The 19,581-nt window shown below is 46.0% G+C and overlaps 1 protein-coding gene across 1 annotated transcript; it reads left to right on the forward strand.

Annotated features, from left to right (window-relative positions):
- Window positions 1-5,826: 5,826 nt before the first annotated feature.
- Window positions 5,827-19,111, forward strand: LOC129327766 (zinc finger protein 665-like). Its single transcript, XM_054976524.1, has 4 exons — window positions 5,827-5,986; window positions 7,090-8,779; window positions 13,694-13,773; window positions 17,509-19,111. The coding sequence occupies exons 1-4, from the start codon at window positions 5,827-5,829 to the stop codon at window positions 18,609-18,611; spliced, it is 3,033 nt and encodes a 1,010-aa protein (XP_054832499.1). The 3' UTR covers window positions 18,612-19,111.
- The last annotated feature ends 470 nt before the right edge of the window (window positions 19,112-19,581 follow it).

Genomic DNA, 19,581 nt, shown 5'->3' on the forward strand with positions numbered 1-19,581 from the left:
GAGCCACCTCAGAGAATGGGTTATGGACAGCTGCTTACATTTTTGCAGGGCAGTGTCTTTAGAAGGCTTAGCTCATTGGAGTATATAGCAAGAGAAGCGGTCAATCTGAGGCCGTGTAAGGCTTTGTCAGTGATAGGCAACGCCCCTACACAACAGAAGGTTGCTATGAGAAAGGGCCTTGCCCCAAAGCTTATGTTAGTTAGTCTTTGTGTTTACAAAGTTCAACACCTCATCTGCTTTTGTTCTTTAATCTTCAGACTCCCCAACTTTTAAATGATCCCTCAGCTTAAAAATTCCCTGCAAGATACAGATATATAGACACAGAAGACTTGGAGAAATCATCTACTTCATCAAGCTTCTTGCTTTAGGGAGGTGGCCATGTTCATCTGCAGTAGAACAGAAGGATTTGAGTCCAGTGGCACCTTAGAGACCAATTAGATTTCCAGGGTGTAAGCTTTTGAATGTCAGAGCTATCTTCTTCAGATACAAGTAGGAATGGAGATCCTTGAGCCCTTATATCCCAGCCAAAGTTGGGTAGGTGTTACAAGGGAGGGCATCGGTATGTAAAGGTACAATGTGGCCAACCGCAAGTCATAGAGGCCAAGGCTATCCCCCCCCCATATTTCCTCCTTGCTGTCGTATTCAAAGGTTTCGCTGCTTCTGAATTGTTGTGGTATAGAAGTCTCTCTGCAGGAAGAGTGCAGCAGCCTGAGGCTGGGACTCAAAGGAGCCCCAGAAGGGCCCTTCATGGAATCGGGAGAGTTGGAAGGGGCCTTCCAGACTATCTAGTCCAACCCTTTGCCCAATGCAGGCACAGCCTAAAGCATCTCTGATGAGTGTTCCAGAACCCACCACATCCCCCAGGCAGCCAATTCCTCTGCTGGATTAGTCTTAACGTAAAGAAGTTTTTCCTAACAGCCAGCTGGTACCTTCCCTCCTGTAGTTTAAACCCATTGTTTCGAGTCCTATCCTCTGTTGCCAACAGGAACAGAATTGAAAAAGCTCAGCATTTGAGAACGATGTGGCAAAGCGCTGCTTTGGGGTTAGCGAATGTAATAATGTCCAAGGGGCAGTGTAAGGTGCACCTGCAAGCCCTGTCAGCTACAGGGCTGGCAAAAGGAGTAAGCTGGGGCAGGCCTCTAGCGAATAAATAAAAGAAGCCCCTTCCCAGGTACAGGAGGCCAAGAACCATCCCGTAGTAGTAGTAGTACTATACCTTAAGCCCTTGCCTTAACTAACCCTCGCGTCTTCTGGAGGATAAAACCCTACCTACTTCCACTTCTAAACGGACCTGAAGAAGAGAGCTGTGACTCCGGAAAGCACATGCCCTGGAAATCGAGTGGGTCTTTAAGGGGCCACTGAACCCGAATGTTGCTGTCCCGTCCTGGGGGCCCAGTTGCATGAAAAGATTTCCTTCGAAGGTGCTTTCGACACCCCTCGGGGTTTGCGTCTCACTGAGCCCTGAATCTGGAAGGCGCGTGTCCCGGTCCTTGAGGTGCTGTTGGAGCCGAGTTTTGCGCTGCCCCCGCCACAGGGGAACACCCTTCTGGTCCTCCTGAAGCTCCCCCGCCCATGACCCCACCCCTGACCCGCCTTTGCATTGAAATCCACACACACCCCGGCGTGGCCGTCCCTTCGGCGGTCAGTTCGGCTCCTGAGCTCAGCGGCGGACGAGTCCATCCCGCGGCTTTCTCCTTCCTGGCTCTCCGAGCGCCTTCGGGCAGGTAAGGGAGCTCCTTGGGGGACGAAGGGGGCGTCCGCGCTTGGCTTCTCCTTTCTCGGCTGTTCACGGGGCCCCCTGTGGGGCTGCAGCCGGACTCGCGCGTGGCTTGGCTGGGGCTGCCCCTGGCGGGTGCGTCTGAACCGGTTGCTGGCGGCGTTTTGGAGGGAAGCTTCGGCGTGCCTCGCTCGGGTGGCGCTCCGTGCAGGGGCTTGGCTGGAGCCGAGGGAGCCCCGGGAGGCTAATGGGGGGGGGCGGGCGTTGGTGTGCTCTGCTGAGCTCCTTGCCGGCGCCTCCCCGGTGGGAAACGGCTCCTCTTGGCTTTGAACTCCGAGCACGTGGTTAGCTGCTGCCCTGAGGGGAGGCGCTTTTTTTTGAAGAGCCTTGAGGGAAGCCGTGGTTAGAGCTGGGCGGAAGCTCTGCGTCCAGATATTTAGCGGGCCCTCTCAGCCTCATCTACCTTGCAGGGTGGATGTTTGGTGAAAGAGAGGAACGTTCATGCCATGCTGAGCTCTCGGCACAGGAGTGATGCGGGATAAAAATGACAAACTAGCCACGACATTGCCTGGAAATGCAATTCCCTGCCAGCTGCAAACAACAACAAAAAGGCATAAAAAGAGTGTTCTGGAGAAGGCCATTTTGTTTATTTATATAGGTCTATAACATGTATGTAGGCAAGGGAGTTTGAATTGGAGCCTGCTTGGCCCTTTGGGAAAGAAGGTTTCGCAGTGGCTGTTTTAGTAGCCTCACCCCAGCTCGATGGAACCACAATGGCCAGTTCCCTCTGGAAAGAAGCAGGATCAAAGAGGAATTGTTATTTAGAAGGTGGATTTGTATAGGGCAGGAGAAAGGCCCTTTGCTGTGGGTGTGGTGCTTTTGTGCAGGCGTGGTCCTTCAATGAGGGTAAGCCAGCATGCAGGGGCTTCAACTTATTTTCGAGATGTTTCAGTCGCAGAATAGCAGTTATTAACCTGGGGCAGCAAGAACTTGCTAGTAGGAGTCCCCTGCCCTTTAAGCTTTTTCACCTACTTCTGGAACTAGTCAGTATCTCTTTTTTCCCCTCACACATGGAATAATTGTTGCTTCCTTCTGTACCATCCCCCTCTCTGTTTTTGAAGTCTGTCCTCTCTTTCAAAGAACATGCTGTTCTTTGCACACTTCCTTGAGGGCAAGTCCCCTTGAAGCTAATGGGACCTGATGCTGAAGACAGGTGTCAGCTGAAAAATAGGCTATCACAGATTGGGAAAAATAATTAAGACATTCAGGAGACCTCATTTTGGTCATCCCATGGAAATTCTGTAGGGAAAAAAATGAGAATGAAACTGAAATTTGTAGATTAAACGAGGTAGGAAATTGGTGGCTGCCGCAGATGCTGAAGTTCTGGAAAAGAAGGAACGTAAAACGTTTTCAATTCCTTTTCTAGCAACAAATAGATTTACCGTGCCTGCCATGCCTTTAACAAACACCCTCTCTGAATAGACAGTTTAGCAGTTCGCCATACCTCCTTCATCATAGAACATGAGAAGAGGTCTACCGGCTCAGAGCATTGGTCAATCCAGCGCGGAATCCTGCCCTATGCAGCTGCCGATTGGTTACTGTGGGTCTGTCCTCCATGACTCTGTCTATTCCCCTTTTAAAGCTGACTGTGCCTGTGGCCATCCCTGCATCCTCTGGCAGTGAATTCTACATCTTAAACGCTTATTGTTGAAATTAATATTTCCTTTGGTCTGTCTTGAATCTACTGCCCATCAGCTTCATTGGACACCCTCGAGTTCTATTATGAAGGAAGAGGAAGAAAAAGTTCTCTGTTTACCCTCTCAACCCCACGCATAACTTTATAAACCTTTATTATGTCTCCCCTTAGCCATCTATTTTCTGAACTGAAAACTCCCACACTCTTCAGCCTTTCCCCATAGCAAAAGTGCTCCCACCTCCTGATCATCTTGGGCCACTGCCACACATCCTTAAAGGAAGGACACACTCACAGAATGTGGGCGGCTGTTCCATTTCCTTTCACAAGTCTCCATTAGCAAAACGGGTGCAGGGCGTTTGCCAATTGCTTTTTAGGCGTTTCTTCCATGAACGCACTTTCTCCAGTCTTTTGTTTTAGCGCAGCTCAATGGAGCACTCTTTCTTTGTCCCTGGGCATGCGAGTGGCAATAGCGTACCAAGAAAACCTCCAGCCTGTGCACAGCATCTCCCCACAAGCTCTCAGCATGTGATTACACATGTACCGAGCTAAAACAATTTTTTGAAAGGCAGGTGAGCAGCAGTGACAAAGGGCCCAATCTCCCCTCCAAACCGACTTTTTCCAGCAGCTGCTGAGGCTGCCTGCAAACACAATGTGCAAGGTAAGCGCTTTCGGGTAAGTTCAGACCCCATTAGCACGTGCTTGAAGTTGGGATTTTTTGTTCCACTGTGCATTACCTTACCCTTGCCTACGTTGAACTTCATTAGTCACGTTGTTGCCCACTTGCTTTTCATTTTGTGGAATTTCCTTGGTTTTCACCAGCCTGAATAGTTTCGTATCATCTGCAGTCTTGGCCACTACACTGTTCACCCTCCCTTCCAGATGATTTATGAACAAATTAAATAGCAACAGTCCCAATAAAGATTCTTTGGGGGACCTTGCAGCTTTCTTCTGTCCATTGTGAGAACTGTCCATTTATTTTGCTTCCTGTCATTAAACCAGTCTTTAATCCATAAGATGACCCAACCTCTTATCCCATAAATGCTAAGGTTAATCATTGGTCTTTGGTGAGGCACCTTATCAAAAGCCTTTTGAAAGTCCAAGTATATAATTTCTCCCTGGACTCCATTACTGACATGCTTGCTCACTTTCTCAAAGACCTCCAGAAGATTGGTGAGGCAGGACTTCCTTTGCAGAACCCATGCTGTTTCCCCTATGCAGGATTTGTTCCTCTATATGCCTAATACTTCTGTCTTTGAATATAGTTTCTATTTATTTGTATGGGAAAGATGTTAGGTAATCCACCTGTTAATTGTAATTGTAATTTTTTTGTATGTCCTGCCAGTTTTTATCATATTATTAGTGGTTAATACCATCTCAATCATTTTGTATGACTCCTCATAACCCCTAATATTACCATAGGTTAGTTATTCTGTCCTTTCTTCAAGGAGCTTGGGAATTATGGTTCCTCTCTCCTCCATCTTACCTGCAGAGCACCCTTATTTATTTACTCATTTTTGGAGAAAGATTGTCCTCCGCATACGTGCATGCACGCACTCTCCGTTTCTGTTTTGAAGAAACATGTTACAAACCTCTGCCAAAGAACCAAGAGAGGGAGGATCAGTCTGAATCAGAATTGGGCTATTGGGAATACAGTTTTGTATGTTTAGAAGTTCATCAGAATACAGCTGCTTGCCTGGATGCCCCTTCCTTCTTCATCTGTGTGTTGTAAAATGGCACACACCTCTCTCTCCCTCTGTCTCCCGGAAACTGTCATTTGATCAGACTCATAACATAGATATTTATGAATGGCTCCTAGGCAAAGAACTCCTGTAAAATGGGATGAGTGTAGAAGTTTATTCACACTGGTATGCAAGACCACGTGAGCGGTAAGACTTTTTGTGGATATAGTTGGATATGTAAACAGCTGCCCTGTAGAATCTCACTGCTTTTGGAGAGCTTGGAAGGTGAAAAAAAGATTAACTGTGGAGTAGAAATAGGATCTATGAGTGTTTAGTGTAGTGACTATAGTTACAAACTAGGATCTGGGCTACACAGGTTTGATCTCCCCCCTGGGGAGAAAGGTAGGGTATAAATGAAGTAAATAAAATGAAGTAAATTAAACCGAGAGACATCTTCCCCCATCTTTTGTGTTGCTCACAGACAACAGAAAGACGTCCCAGGCCTGATCCGGATCACGGCTTCTTTGCAGAGCAGTGGAAACAGCCGTTCTGCCTAAGGCTCGCTCGCATCAGGGAGATGAACAAGGGACATCCTGTATCTCCCCTTCTTTCTCATCAGGGACTTTCAGCTGGTGCAAGATGTCAAAGCAAGGTAGGCTGTAACCTCCCCTCACCCTTCCCACACAAAGCATCTCATCCTGCATGAGAATGGACAATTCCTGAGTTGGACTTAGATGTTGATAAAGAGCGCTTCCTCCTCTTTTCAGAGCCTTGTATCCTTTGAGGAGGTGGCAGTATATTTCACGGAGGAAGAGTGGGCTCTGCTGGATCCTGGCCAAAGAGCTCTGTACAGAGAAGTCATGGTGGAGAATTTTTGCATCGTGGCATCTTTAGGTAAGCAAGAGGCTGGCTGATGGGTGGAAGGTCCTCAGTCATTTTATGATTATTCTGAGAATTCTCTGGTAGAGATCCCTGTCTCTTTCTTTCTTTGATTTCCCCCCAAATTTCAGTTCATTGATTCCTTTAATGAGTTATTGTTAAGCTAGATCGTCTGCAGAGGAGACGTAGTATCAGTAGTGTGATTAGTTTGTGTTGCTTTTCCTACCAGAAGGATCTTGGACCTGCAAACCTGATATCTCTGGGTTGGAGAACGCAGGTTGGGTGTTTGTTCAGTATTCTCAGGAAATGAACACCTCCACAAGTACTGCCTTAAACCTTCAGTTTCTGAGAATGGTTCTCCTGCCCTCATTCCACTCAGAATATGTTGATCCATCTGCCTCTGGGGTTTTCCATTGACCATCTCTGTAGCTGTGTATCATCCCCTCATGACTGAAAGGCTAATAATAATAGGGAATCCATATTCCTTTTCTGTGGGCTAGGATTATAGGTTCCATCTTATTTAAGTCAAGACAGTTTCTCCTTCCTTAAATTCCCTTTCTTGCTTGACAAATGGACTCATCTTTCAATCTCCAAAAGAAGACCCAACCATGAGAGAGATGCAGGTGGAGAGTTCTTCGTGGGAAGGCCTTGAATCTGAAGACATGCCAGAGTGTTTATTGGGAGGATCTCAAGAGAACATTTTCTTCCTGACAGAACTGGGTGAGAGCAAGTTTCTTTTATAATGGTATCAGAAAAACAGACAAGGCATAATCTGGGATGATTTCTACATTGTGTGAGAGATATTGTCCTATTGTAGGAGCTGTAATCCATGCTGTCGGGAAGCTCATTTATTTATTAATTATTTCCTAGAGGTGTGCCCACTCTCTCTGCTTATGATATTTAACACAAATATTAAATGTGTACCTCTGCCTAGGGTCGGCATCCTCAAGATGGGGCCTGGAGATTTCCCTGAATCTCTATACTGCACAGAGCAATTCCACTAGAAAGTGCTGGCACTTTCCAGGCCACCCTATCTCCGGCCCCCTTTCACACATGACTGTTCCTGATATGTGGTGACTGTTTCCTTGGCTTTTATTGGATTTCTCTCTGTATTCCAGAAGGTGATGAAAGGGGTCCAAATACAGTGAATGTACGAAGAGACAAGGATGTGGAGGTGGAAGAAGCTGGGAATCAAGGCAGGCAGAAGAGAGAAGGAAAGCAGAAGTCATTCGCCTTTGAAAGGAGGGCTGTCCAGGCAATTCTCTTTGAAGGCAAAATACAGGAGGGGGAACAAAGGAACAAGTATCCTCTGAGTGGGAAAAGATCAGACTGTAAATCATGTTTTAAAGAAAACCAGAGAAATCACACTGGAGAGAAACTATATGAATGCTTGAAGTGTGGTAAGAGCTTCTGTAGTAGCAAAAGCTTTAGTATTCACTCATGGATTCATTTTGGGGGGAAACTGTATGAATGCATAGAATGTGGAAAGAGTTTCAGTCGAAGGGACTGTCTAACTTCACATCAGAGGAATCACACAGGGGAGAAAGCATATGAATGCTTGGATGGTGGAAAGAGCTTCAGTAGCAACAAAAGCCTTACTGTTCACCAACGAATTCACACTAGGGAGAAACAATACAAATGCTTTGAGTGTGAAAAGAGTTTCAGTCAGAGGGGTTATCTGTCTTCACATCAAAGGATTCACACTGGGGAGAAACCGTATGAATGCCTGGAGTGTGGAAAGAATTTCAGCCGGAAAGACTATTTAACATCACATCAAAGAATTCACACAGGAGAGAAGCCATATAAATGCTTGGAGTGTGGAAAAAGCTACCGTCACAGCATGAGCTTTGCTTTGCATCAAAGGACTCATACAGGGGAGAAACCATATAAATGCTTGGAGTGTGGAAAAATCTTTAGTGGCAGCAAAAGCCTTACTGTTCACCAAAGGATTCACACTGGGGAGAAACCGTATGAATGCCTGGAGTGTGGAAAGAGTTTCAGTCGGAAGGACCATCTAACTTCACATCAAAAAATTCACACAGGGGAGAAACGATATAAATGCCTGGAGTGTGGAAAGAGCTTTAGTAGCAGCAAAAGCCTTACGATTCACCAAAGCATTCACACTGGCAAGAAACCATATAAATGCTTGGAATGTGGAAAGAGTTTTTGTAAGAACCAAAGCCTTACTATTCACCAAAGGATTCACATTGGGGAGAAACCATATAAATGCTTGGAGTGTGGAAAGAGCTTTAGTAGCAGCAAAAACCTTAGTATTCACCAAAGGATTCACACTGGGGAGAAACCATATAAATGCTTGGAGTGTGGAAAGAGCTTTGGTAGGAGCCAATATCTTACTGTTCACCAAAGGACTCACACAAGGGAGAAACTGTACAAGTGTCTTGAGTGTGGAGAGAGTTTCAATCAGACCTCATATCTTACTTCTCATCAAAGGATTCACACCGGAGAGAAGGTGTATAATTGCTTGGAGTGTGGGAAGATCTTTAGTAAGAGCGGTACACTTCGTATTCACCAAAGGATTCACACTGGGGAGAAACCATATGGATGCTTGGAGTGTGGAAAGAGTTTCCATCGGAGGGACCATCTAACTTCACATCAAAGGATTCATCCAGGAGAGAAACCATACAAATGCTTGGTTTGTGGAAAGAGCTACAGTCACAGCATAAGCCTTGCTGCACATCAAAGGATTCACATAAGAGAGAAACCATATAAATATTTGGAGTGTGGAAAGAGATTAAGTCACAGCATAAGCTTTACTCTGCATCCGAGGAATTGCACAGAGGAGAATCTGTATAAAAACTCATAGCATAGACATAGCCTCAGTTAGCTCATACCTTAGTTCTCATTGAAGAATTCACACCAGGGAGAACCCCTATACTTGTTTGGAGTGTGAAAAGAGAATGCAAAACTTAGTTCCCACTGAAGGACTAATTACCAGGGAGAATCTATGCAAATGAAGCTGATCCTAGTTAAAGAGAAGTCACACCTGCCATTGTCTGACTGTACACCAGGAGAAGAATGTAACTGCCTGTGGGGACTATTTGAAGCAAATCAGAAATTATACATTGTAAGGATCTGCCAAGTGACTTTCCAAAAGAGTCCACTTTGGTTAGTAAAGCTTTATTGAAAAGTTGCTAGTTTCATGATCTTCCTGGGTTCATTGTCAGGAAAAAAGCACCAACAAGTATCAGGAACATATATCATTCACAGGCTAGCATTCCCCCCCCCCCCCGCTCTTTTCCTTAAGGCTGGCTAAGTATGCTGGGAACTATCTATGCTGGGGAAGACACAAGGTTCAAGGTTATGCAGGCTGCTTTCTCAGTGGCTAGGAGCCAGCATAGTCTAAGAGAGAGAATTCCAAGAACAACCAGATTCACATCCAGTGAGAGTGAAGAAACGCAGCTGCAACAGATAATCATAACATCCAGCCCCAACCGTCAGATATGGGTATGGTGGATGCTTCCAGAATCCTGATATCCATATTAATTATTGGAGTCACATAACAGAAGAAGTGAGACATGACATGTTTTGTTTTTTTAAAAAAGTGTTATCTTCCTGTTTGATTTTTGAAGTTTATAACCAAATTAAATAGTTGATTTTTACTGTTAATGTGTTGTCTAGCCATTGTATTGTTGTGGGAGCCCAGGGTATTGTTTATAACAAGTGCCTTCTTCAGTTACAACACATTCAAATGCTTAATACCTATACATTTTATACGATTTTATCCAATTGTTTCCAGTAGAAGTTCAACACGCACTTTATGACTCAGGTGAATTTGAATCCAAGTGTGCCCAACCCCAATCCAATACTGTAAACAAAACATTGTACTTACTTTCATTTTGATTCTGCACACGTTGGATAATGCACTTCCAATCCTCTTTAGAGATCATTCGGAACAGAATTTTTCATGTGTGAAACAAAAAAATCCACTTCCAAATGATTGCTAAAGTGCATTGAAAGTACATTACCCAATGTGTGCAGAATTAGCTACAGCTTACAGTGTAGGCTGGCTCCATTCATGCATTGTTGCAGGTCCCGAGAGGCACTTGGGAGGGCAAAGGCCTTGCTTCACACATCAACAGCTGTACTTGGGACAGACTAGAAGACTTACTGTAATGGCAAGGAGGCACAGTGAATCCTTCACAGTTTCCGTTAATCCAGAGGAGTTAGCTGTGTTAGTCTGTAGCAGCAAAATAGAAAAGAGTCCAGTAGCACCTTTAAGACTAAGCATAAGCTTTCAAGAATCACAGTTCTCAAACTGCATCTGATGAAGAGAACTGTGATTCTAGAAAGTTTATGCTACAGTAAAGTTGGTTAGTCTTAAAGGTGCCGCTGGACTCTTTTTCTAGTTTCCATTAATGCTCACTTTTCACCCCTTTGGAGCCTTGGACTGTGAAGCAAGAGATTGTTCAGCTAGCTGAAGAGGGACTGTATGCTTTGTACTGTATTAAGTGCATACCTTAGAAGAAACATCCACTAGTCTCTTACCACTTAAAAGTTTTCCCCTTCCAACAACCCAGGCAGAGAGAAATTCAGTGTCTTAAACTCACCCCGCGAACTTTATAGTTGAGGAGGAGTTGAATCCAAGCATGTCCCACTCCTGTCCATCACTGTAACCAAAACATGTTCTGAACTATCACATATGACCTCAGCGGAATCCATTCGTGGATTGTTGGGAGTCCTGAGAGGCATCTAGAAGGAGGGAAGCTTTGCGTCACATATGTACGGCTGTACTGGAGACAGACTGGAAGACTATTGTCAAGACAAGGAGGCACAGAGCCAAGCTACAAGTGACGAATTACACTTGCCTGGCAAGTGAACAGACTCACGTGTATTCCTCCCTGTTCACTTGCCATTCACTTGCACTCTACTTGATCAAGTGGAGCACAAGTAAATGGCAAGTGAACAGGGAGGAATTTGTTCACTTGCCAGGCAAGTGTAATTCGTCACTTGTAGCTCGGCTCACAGTAAATCATTCATAGGTTCCATGAATGACCATGTTTCGCCCTTTCAGAGTTTCACATTCTGTGGTCAGTAAAGCAAGAGAGTTCTCAGCTGGCTAGAAAGTGTGACTGCTGCTTGGTACTGTAGTGAGTGCATACTTTAGAAGAGAGTTTTTGCAAATACAGGCTGTGTGAAGGTGCTTGCTTTATCGGGAAGACAACAGTTGCTTTAACCCATTGAGCTTCAGTGGCAGACATAGAAACTGCACAGACATTATCCAAACAACAGGACTGGGAGTTCATCCACTGCTGACCCAGGGTCCACTGCACCTGAAGGGACGTTGTAAGTTTTCTTCGCATTTCCTTTATTTTGCATCACCTTGCTCATAACATCTTATTAAGTTTTTAATAAATATCATAATAATCAACACAAGCCACTTGTCTCTTTGCGGGTATTAGAATTAGATCTATTTTGTTTGGTAGCAGAGTTACTTTGTCAGAAGTGTTTTCTCCAATGTGCAGTAATTAATTCTCAGGCAATCAAACTATAGATAGAACTTAAAAGTTTATTGAGGTAGATTCCATTCATGGCAGTATCTTAGAGAAGAGTTAGTTTCTCTATATAGACCATGGTGATCTGTCTGGCATCGAGGCTGCAAGTGGGTCGGTTGATGAGGCCTTCATGGCAGGACTGCTGAGAAATACATCCCCCTTTGGAAGGCCACGAGGCAAGAAGAAGAAATCTCCTAAGAGACACAGAGACAGAGGAGGCATCAGGAGGCATTCCCGCTTTAGACAAAAGAGAATTACACACAGGGCTTTTCTTCAGCATGGAGGGCAATCTAAACTCCCCTCTGTCTGGAGATCAGAGGGCGGGGCCACCAGCCATGTGACCATTTTCGCCGAGGGCAACCCACGGAGTTCCACCACCTCTTTGCCCAGAAAAAAGCCCTGATTACACATACACACAGAGACATGTCCAACAAGGCATGCTGAGTTTCCATCATGGAGTAATCTTTGAACCTGGAAGCACAGCCCGGATGGGCCAGCCTCTGAGATAAAGCAAGAAATACTTAACTTCCCAGTTAAATATGCCACAGATGTCTGGCTCCTTCATAATCTTGTGAAGAGCACAATTCTTATGAGGACAGAAAGCTGCTGTATAAGTTTTATAAAATAAATAAATGACGACCCCTGCCCCCAACGCTAAGCATATTAGTTTCAAAAAATTATTTTTGATAGTTGGGTGTCCGTAAAATATGGGTGTTTCTCAGCACTTATTTATTCTGTCTGAGGCCTTCATATGTGGATGCCCACTAAAATAGCTCATAACATGCTATCTCAGCATCCTTTCCTTAATTTGGGCTTATGCTGATCACTTTTCCTTTGGAGTGATGAAATGTGATCCACATAAGAACATCCCTGCTGGATCACACCAGTTGTCCATCTAATCCAGCAACCTGTGTCATACAGGGGCCAACCAGTTCCTCTGGAGGGCCAACCACACGGCATAGAGGCCAAGGCTATCCCCCCCGTATTTCCTCCTAGCTGTCCTATTCAGAGCTTTAGCTGCCTCTGAATGGGGAAGTTTCCTTTAGTCACCATGGCTAGTATCCACTGATAGACCCGGTACTCCATGACACGGTTTTGGTAGTGCACGCACCAAGTCCTTACTGACCCATGTGGGACGTCGCATCACATCGTTTTCTTGGCAGACTTTTTACGGGGTGGTTTGCCTTCCCCAGCCATCTACACTTTACCTCCGGGAAACTGGGTACTCATTTTATCACCCTCAGAAGGATGGAAGGCTGAGTCAACCTTGACCCAGCTACCTGAACCTGGTTTCTGCCAGGATTGAACTCAGGTCATGAGCGGAACTTGGACCACTCTGTGCCATGGAGTTCTTTTAAACTTTTAATTGCCTGTGGTAATTGCTTCATCCTCTAGCATTGAATTCCACATGTTAATCACTAGATGTCTTAAGAAGGATTCCCTTTTTTCCTCTGAGGCAAAGGTGGTGTATTTCATTCTTGTGGTTTAGAAGTCTCTCTGCAGGAACGGTGCAGCAGCCTGAAGCTGGGACTTCAAAGAAGCCTCAGAAGGGCCCTTCGTAGAATCTGAGAGTTGGGAGGGGCCTTCCAGACCATCTAGTCCAACCCCCTGCCCAATGGAGGCCCAGCCGAAAATCCCCCTGGGAAGTATTCGTCCAGCTGCCGCCTGCCCACGAGGGGGAACCCACCACAGCCCTAGGCAGCTGCTGGATTATTCTTAATATAAAGATGATTTTCCTAACGTCCAGCCAGTACCCCCCGAAACAGCCTGCCAGTTCAGTGATTTCACTTCTAAAATCTTTTTCAGCAGGGTCTGTAGTGCTTCCCACTGTTTTTTGTAGTACTGGCATTTCTTTAGTGCCCGTTCGGGCCTGCTTCGTGCTGTCCCGGGAGCATTTGGCATGGGTAAGGTTAATAAAAGCGTGCCAGTTCCGAGTTTCCATTTCTACAATCTTGCTCTGGAGGGTCCTTAACACATCCCACTGGTTTGGGTGGGACCAGTCTTTGTCGTACGCCCGTCCCGGCTTTGCCCCCGTCCCTCCTGCTCAGGGCACCGCGCGGGTCCTTCAGGCGCGACCGGCCCCGGTTTCCGCCCCGCCCCTTCCCCAGAAGACCGCCCCTCACGGCCTCCGGAACCCCTCCCCCTCCCCAGACCTTCCTTTCCCTCGAGGCCCCGCCCTCCTTCACGTGCTCGTCTCTTGGGCGGTCAGTTCGACTCCCGAGCTCCGCGGCGCTCCGCTCTCCATCCAGCGGCGTCCTCCTTCCTGGCCTTCCCAGCTGCTGCGGGCAGGTAAGGGGGCCCCTGCGGGGGCGTCCGCGCTTGGCTTCTCCTTTCTCGGCTGCTCACAGGTCCCCCTGCGGGGCTGCAGCCGGACTCGCGCGGGGCTTCGGCGGGGCTGGGGCTGCCCCTGGCTGGCGCTTCTGGGCCGGCTGCCGGCGGCGTTTTGGAGGGAAGCTTCGGCGTGCCTCGCTCGGGTGGCGCTCCGTGCAGGGTCTCGGCTGGAGCGGAGGGAGCCCCGGGCAGCCGGCCGGGCAAGGCTGTTGGGGGGCGGGCGTTGGGGGGCTCTGCTGAGCTCCTTGCCGGCGCCTCCGCCGCTGGGAAACGGCTCCTGCTGGCTTTGAACCCCCCCCCCCGAGCACGTGGTTCGTTGGGTGCCGTGAGGCGGAGGCGCTTCTCGGAAGAGCCCCGAGGGAAGCCGTGTGGGGTAGTGGGAAGGGAGGAGAGGAAGCCCTGGCTTCAGATATTGAGCCTTCCCTCTCCGCCTCATCTACCTTGCAGGGCTGATGTTTGGTTAAAGAGAGGAACATTCCTGCCATGCTGAACTCGTGGAACAGGGTGGGGAGGGATAAAAATCCCACACAACAGAGAAGCCTGCTGCATGATACTCGCTGTCTATTTAGTCCTATATCCACGGTCAATGACGAACCAACCATGAAATTACCTTGAGACACAACTTTCCACCTGCTCCAATAACAAAAAGACATTTTAAAAAAGAGTGTTCTGGAGGGCAAAATGCTGCAGCACGACTGGGAGTGAGTTAGGGACCAGAGGCTTCATCACTATATTGCCGTACATATTATCTGATGCTTTAAATATGTACTCCTGTGTACCACCAGTGCTCCGTGTTTACTGTTAAACTTGTGTCCATTTACCCTACGGCAGTGTTTATGGAAATATCCTTGATACTGTATTGAAATGGTCTTGATACTGATTGTACTAATCTCACGCTGTGCAATCTGCCTTGAGTCTCAGGGAGAAAGGCGGACTATAAATGACATAAATAAAATAAGAAAACCATTTTATTTAGATAGGTCTCTTTTAGTTGTCTGCAGGCAAGGGAGAAGGAAGTTCTGGGAGGCTGTTTTAGTAGCCCCGCCCCAGCTCCATGGAACCAAAATGGCCGATTCTCTCTGGGATGAAACACGATCAAAGGGGCATTAAGTAGAAGGTGAATTTGTGTAGGTGGTGTGGTAAAATGGAGGAGGAGAACTATGTAAGATACCTTGGGTCCCCGTTGTAGAGAAAGATGGGGATAAAGGACAGCAAATAAATAATGTTGTTTCTTCAGACTCCTGCTCGAGGTGTCTTACCAAAAAACCCAATGCAACATGTAAAAACAAGCCATTCAAAGTCCGTTGGGCATCAACACTATAAAACAGAAGCAAACTGTTTTAAAAGCTGATATGAGCATGGGAGTTTTATCACTAGTATGTAAGGCCACGTGAGTAGGAAGATTTTTTATGGATATAGTTGGATATGGAAATACCTGCCCTGTAGATCTCATTACTCTTGCAATACATGGAAGGTGGAAAAAGATTGACTTGGGAGTAGAAATTGGATCTATGAGTGTATAGTGTAGTGACTAGAGTTATAGACTAAGATCTGGGTAATCCAGGTTTAACCTTCCACTGGGGAGAAAGGTGGAGTATAAATGAAGTAAAAATAAAAGTGAGAGACATCTTCCACCATCTTTTGTATTGCTCACAGGCAGCAGAAAGACGTCCCAGACCTGATCCAGGTCACCACTTCTTTGCAGAGCTGTGAAAATAAGCCTTTCGGCCTAAGGCTCACTCAGGCCAGGGAGATGAACAAGGAACATACTATGTCTCCACTTCTTTCTCATGGGGGCCTTTCAGCCAGTTCAAGATGTCAAAGCAAGGTAGGCTGCAAACTCTTCCCGCCTTTTCCCATAGGAAGTACATTTCCTGAGTTGGACTTCCCTGTTGATAAAGAGTGCTTCCTCTGTCTTTCAGGGCCCAGTGTCCTTCGAGGAGGTGGCTGTGTATTTCACGGAGGAGGAGTGGGCTCTGCTGGATCCTGGCCAAAGAGCTCTTTATAGGGAAGTCATGATGGAGATCTTTTGCACCGTGGCATCGTTGGGTAAGCAAGAGGCTGGCTGGTGGGTGGAAGGTCTTGGGTCATTTTGTGAATGTTCTGAGAATTCTCTGGTAGAGATCCCTGTCTCTTTCTTCTTTCAGTTTCCTCCCAAATTTCAGTTCATTGATTCCATTAATGAATTATTGTTAAGATAGATGGTCTGTAGAGGAGACATATCAGAAGTGTGATTAGTTAGTGTTGCTTTTCCTCCTAGAAGGATCTTCAACCTGCAGACCTGATATCTCCTGGTTGGAGAACGCAGGTTGGGTGTTTGCTCAGTACTCTCAGGAAACGAACCCCTCCACCTTAAATGTCTGGAAGGACTCTTTAGTTTCTGATTCCTAAAAGAGTAAACTTGGTGCCAGGCTAGTGTCAAGGGGAGGGTGTTCTGGAGGTGAGGAGCCACCAGAGAAAATGCTCTGTCTCTGGTCACCACCCACCTAACCTCTCAAGGTCGGGTCACAGAAAGCAGGGCTAGAGAGACAAATCTTAACATCAAGATGAGGCAGGGCAGTATGGTGTAGTGGTTAGAGTGCCTGCTTGAAATTCGCAATACCCAGGTTGAAGTCCTGACTTTGCCTTAGTGGTAAAAGCATGGCTTGGGAGGCAGATCTTAAACAGAAGGCCAGATAGAACATGAAGAGAAACTAACACCAGGATGAGGCCTTTCAGCAGTAAAGCACAGCAGTCTGGTGTCGTGACTAGGGAGCCAGTTTGAAATTGTGGATACTGAGGTTAGAGTCCTGACTCTGCCTTAAGCTCCCTGGGTAGCCGTGGGCCAGGCATTCCCCTCAGACTAACCCAGTTGTGAAGATTCAGTGGAGGATAATCGTAAGAGATACATGTTATCCTATGTCACTTGCTGCAGTTCCCTTAAGAAATGCAAATCTGTGCTTTTTATACCCTTCTGGTGCAAATATGCAGTAGATACTAAAGATGCATTCACTCACCCTTCTCTCATGCAACCCTCATTCACTCATTCCTTTTCTCATACCCATAAACCAACCTCAGGTTAAAAGCTGTGAAGGCTTTTACTTCAATATTGGTTCAAGTCCTTCAGCTTAGCCTAATTTAGCCAAGGGATTTGGCCCTTGGAGAACTTCAGGTCTTCATCAGTGCAATGCTAAACAGAGTTTCTCCAGCCTAAGCTCACTGAAATCAATGGATTTAGACTGGAGTAACTCTGTTTAGGATTTGCTTTGCATATGTAGTAGAGGAGTGGTCTTCAGAGTTTGCAAAACCTGGTCCCGCCTTTAACACCTGTGTGGCTCCACGGGACTCGCTGTGCTGGTGCCACAGGAAAGGACAGACTGGGGACAGGAACGGGAGGAGCCAGAGCGGGGTTCTGGTCAATGAGGAAAGTGTTTTTCTGAGATGGAGGGCTCAGCTTCTCCTTTGAGGCTTGTCCTTCACGGAGTGCACAGTAAAAGATGTGGAACTTAGATATAGATGCTAATTCCCCCTTTCTCTGTTCCCTTCTAATCTGTAAATAAGCCAAACATAATCTTGACCTAAGTGGCTGCTTTTCTTGTGAGAACTGAAACACAACTACTAGACGCCCTTCCCCAACCCCCATTCATATGTGACTGTTCCTTATATGTGGTGACTGCTTCCTGGGCTTTTATTGGATTTCTCTTTGTATTCCAGAAGGTGATGAAAGGGGTCCAAATACAGTGAATGTAGGAAGAGACGAGGTGGAAGTCGAAGAAGCTGGGAATCAAGGCAGGCAGAAGAGAGAAGGAAAGCAGAAGTCATTCACTGTTGAAAGGAGGGATGTCCAGGAAATCCTCTCTGAAGGCAAAATACAGGAGGGGGGAAGAAGGAAAAAGTATCCTCTGAGTGGGAAAAGATCAGACTGCAAATCAAGTTTTAAAGAAAACCAGAGAAATCACACTGGAGAGAAACTGTATGAATTCTGGGAGTGTGGAAAGAGCTTTTGTAGTAGAAAGAGCTTTGCTATTCATTCACAGATTCACTTCAAAGAGAAACCATATAAATGCTTGGAGTGTAGTAAGAGTTTCAGTCGGAGGGACTGTTTAACTTCACATCAAAGAATTCACACAGGAGAGAAACCATACAAATGCTTTGAGTGTGGAAAGAGTTTCCGTTGGAGGGAACATCTAATTTCACATCAAAGAATTCACACAGGAGAGAAACCATACAAATGCTTGGAGTGTGGACAGAGTTTCGGACATAGAAATTATCTAATTACACATAAAAAATTACACACAGGAGAGAAACCATATAAATGTTTAGAGTGTGGAAAAAGTTTCCGTCGGAGGGAACATCTAATTTCACATCAAAGAATTCATACAGGAGAGAAACCATACAAATGCTTGGAGTGTGGACAGACTTTCGGACATAGGAATTATCTAATTTCACATCAAAGAATACACACAGGAGAGAAACCATATAAATGCCTGGAGTGCGGAAAGAGTTTCAGTCGGAGGGACCATCTAACTTCACATCAAAGAATTCACACAGGAGAGAAACCGTACAAATGCTTGGAGTGTGGAAAGAGTTTCAGTCTGAGAGCCAATCTTACTTCACATCAAAGAATTCACACAGGAGAGAAACCATACAAATGCTTGGAGTGTGGAAAGAGTTTCAGTCGGAGGGAACATCTAATTTCACATCAAAGAATCCACACAGGAGAGAATCCATATAAATGCTTTGAGTGTGGAAGGAGCTTAAGTTGCAGCAGTAATCTCGCTAGGCATCAAAGGATTCACACTGGGGAGAAACCCTAAGAATATCTGGAGTGTGGAAAGGACATCTAACTTCACATCAAAGGATTAACATAGGAGAGAAACTGCAGAAATGCTTGGTGTGTGAAAAGAGTTACAGCTACAGCATAAGCCCTTCACAGAAGAGAAACTGTATAAAAGCTCATAGTATGGATGAAGCTCATGCCTTACTTCTCACTGAAGGATGCATACAGGGGAGAAACCTTATACTTGTCTGGAGTGTGGAAAGAGAATGTAAAACTTACCACCGAAGGATTCACACCAAGGAGATGCCATGCAAATGAATCTGATATCCATTACTACATCAGGAATCCATCACTATTTTCTATTGTAAGAAAGGGTCCGATTGTACACCAGGAGAAGAATTTAACTTGGCTGTGGGGGAATATTTGAAGCAAATCAGAAATGATACATAGAGAGCAAAGAAGTATTTGAATAGCTGTATATTTCCATTTAAGGAGGGCATCTAGACCATAGGTATCTATGCAGCAACTGCATGTGTTTATTAGTTATTGGAGTCACATAACATGAAAAGTGAAATATGGCATGCTTTTCTGTTTGTTTTTATCAATATATTTCTGTCTGATTTTTGAAGTTTATAACTGAATTAAATTCATTGATATTCTCTGTTAGTGTGTTGGACAGCCGTTTCATTGGAGTGGTGATAAAGTTGGTATAGGTTTGTCAGACTCCGCATCCAGGACGTCAGAGCCTGTAGGGGACCCGCCCTCCAGGTTGACCCCTAAAGCTCTGGCTGGCTTTAGCACACTGCCCCCTTTCATCCCCCCTCCCCCAGGTTGGCCAGCAGGGGCATTAAGCTTATGCTTGCACGCTTCCCTTCTCCATCACCTGTTCAGCTCTCCCTCCTCCCTGACCTGTGCATTGAGCCCACTTTTATAGAGGGCACCCTAGGATGTGACGGGGGTACTAGCCCAGCCTTGGGCTCCTCAGCACGCCTCCTCCCAGGCCTGCT

Source organism: Eublepharis macularius, chromosome 4, assembly GCF_028583425.1.
Source record: "Eublepharis macularius isolate TG4126 chromosome 4, MPM_Emac_v1.0, whole genome shotgun sequence".
In the NCBI taxonomy this organism is placed as follows: domain Eukaryota; kingdom Metazoa; phylum Chordata; class Lepidosauria; order Squamata; family Eublepharidae; genus Eublepharis; species Eublepharis macularius.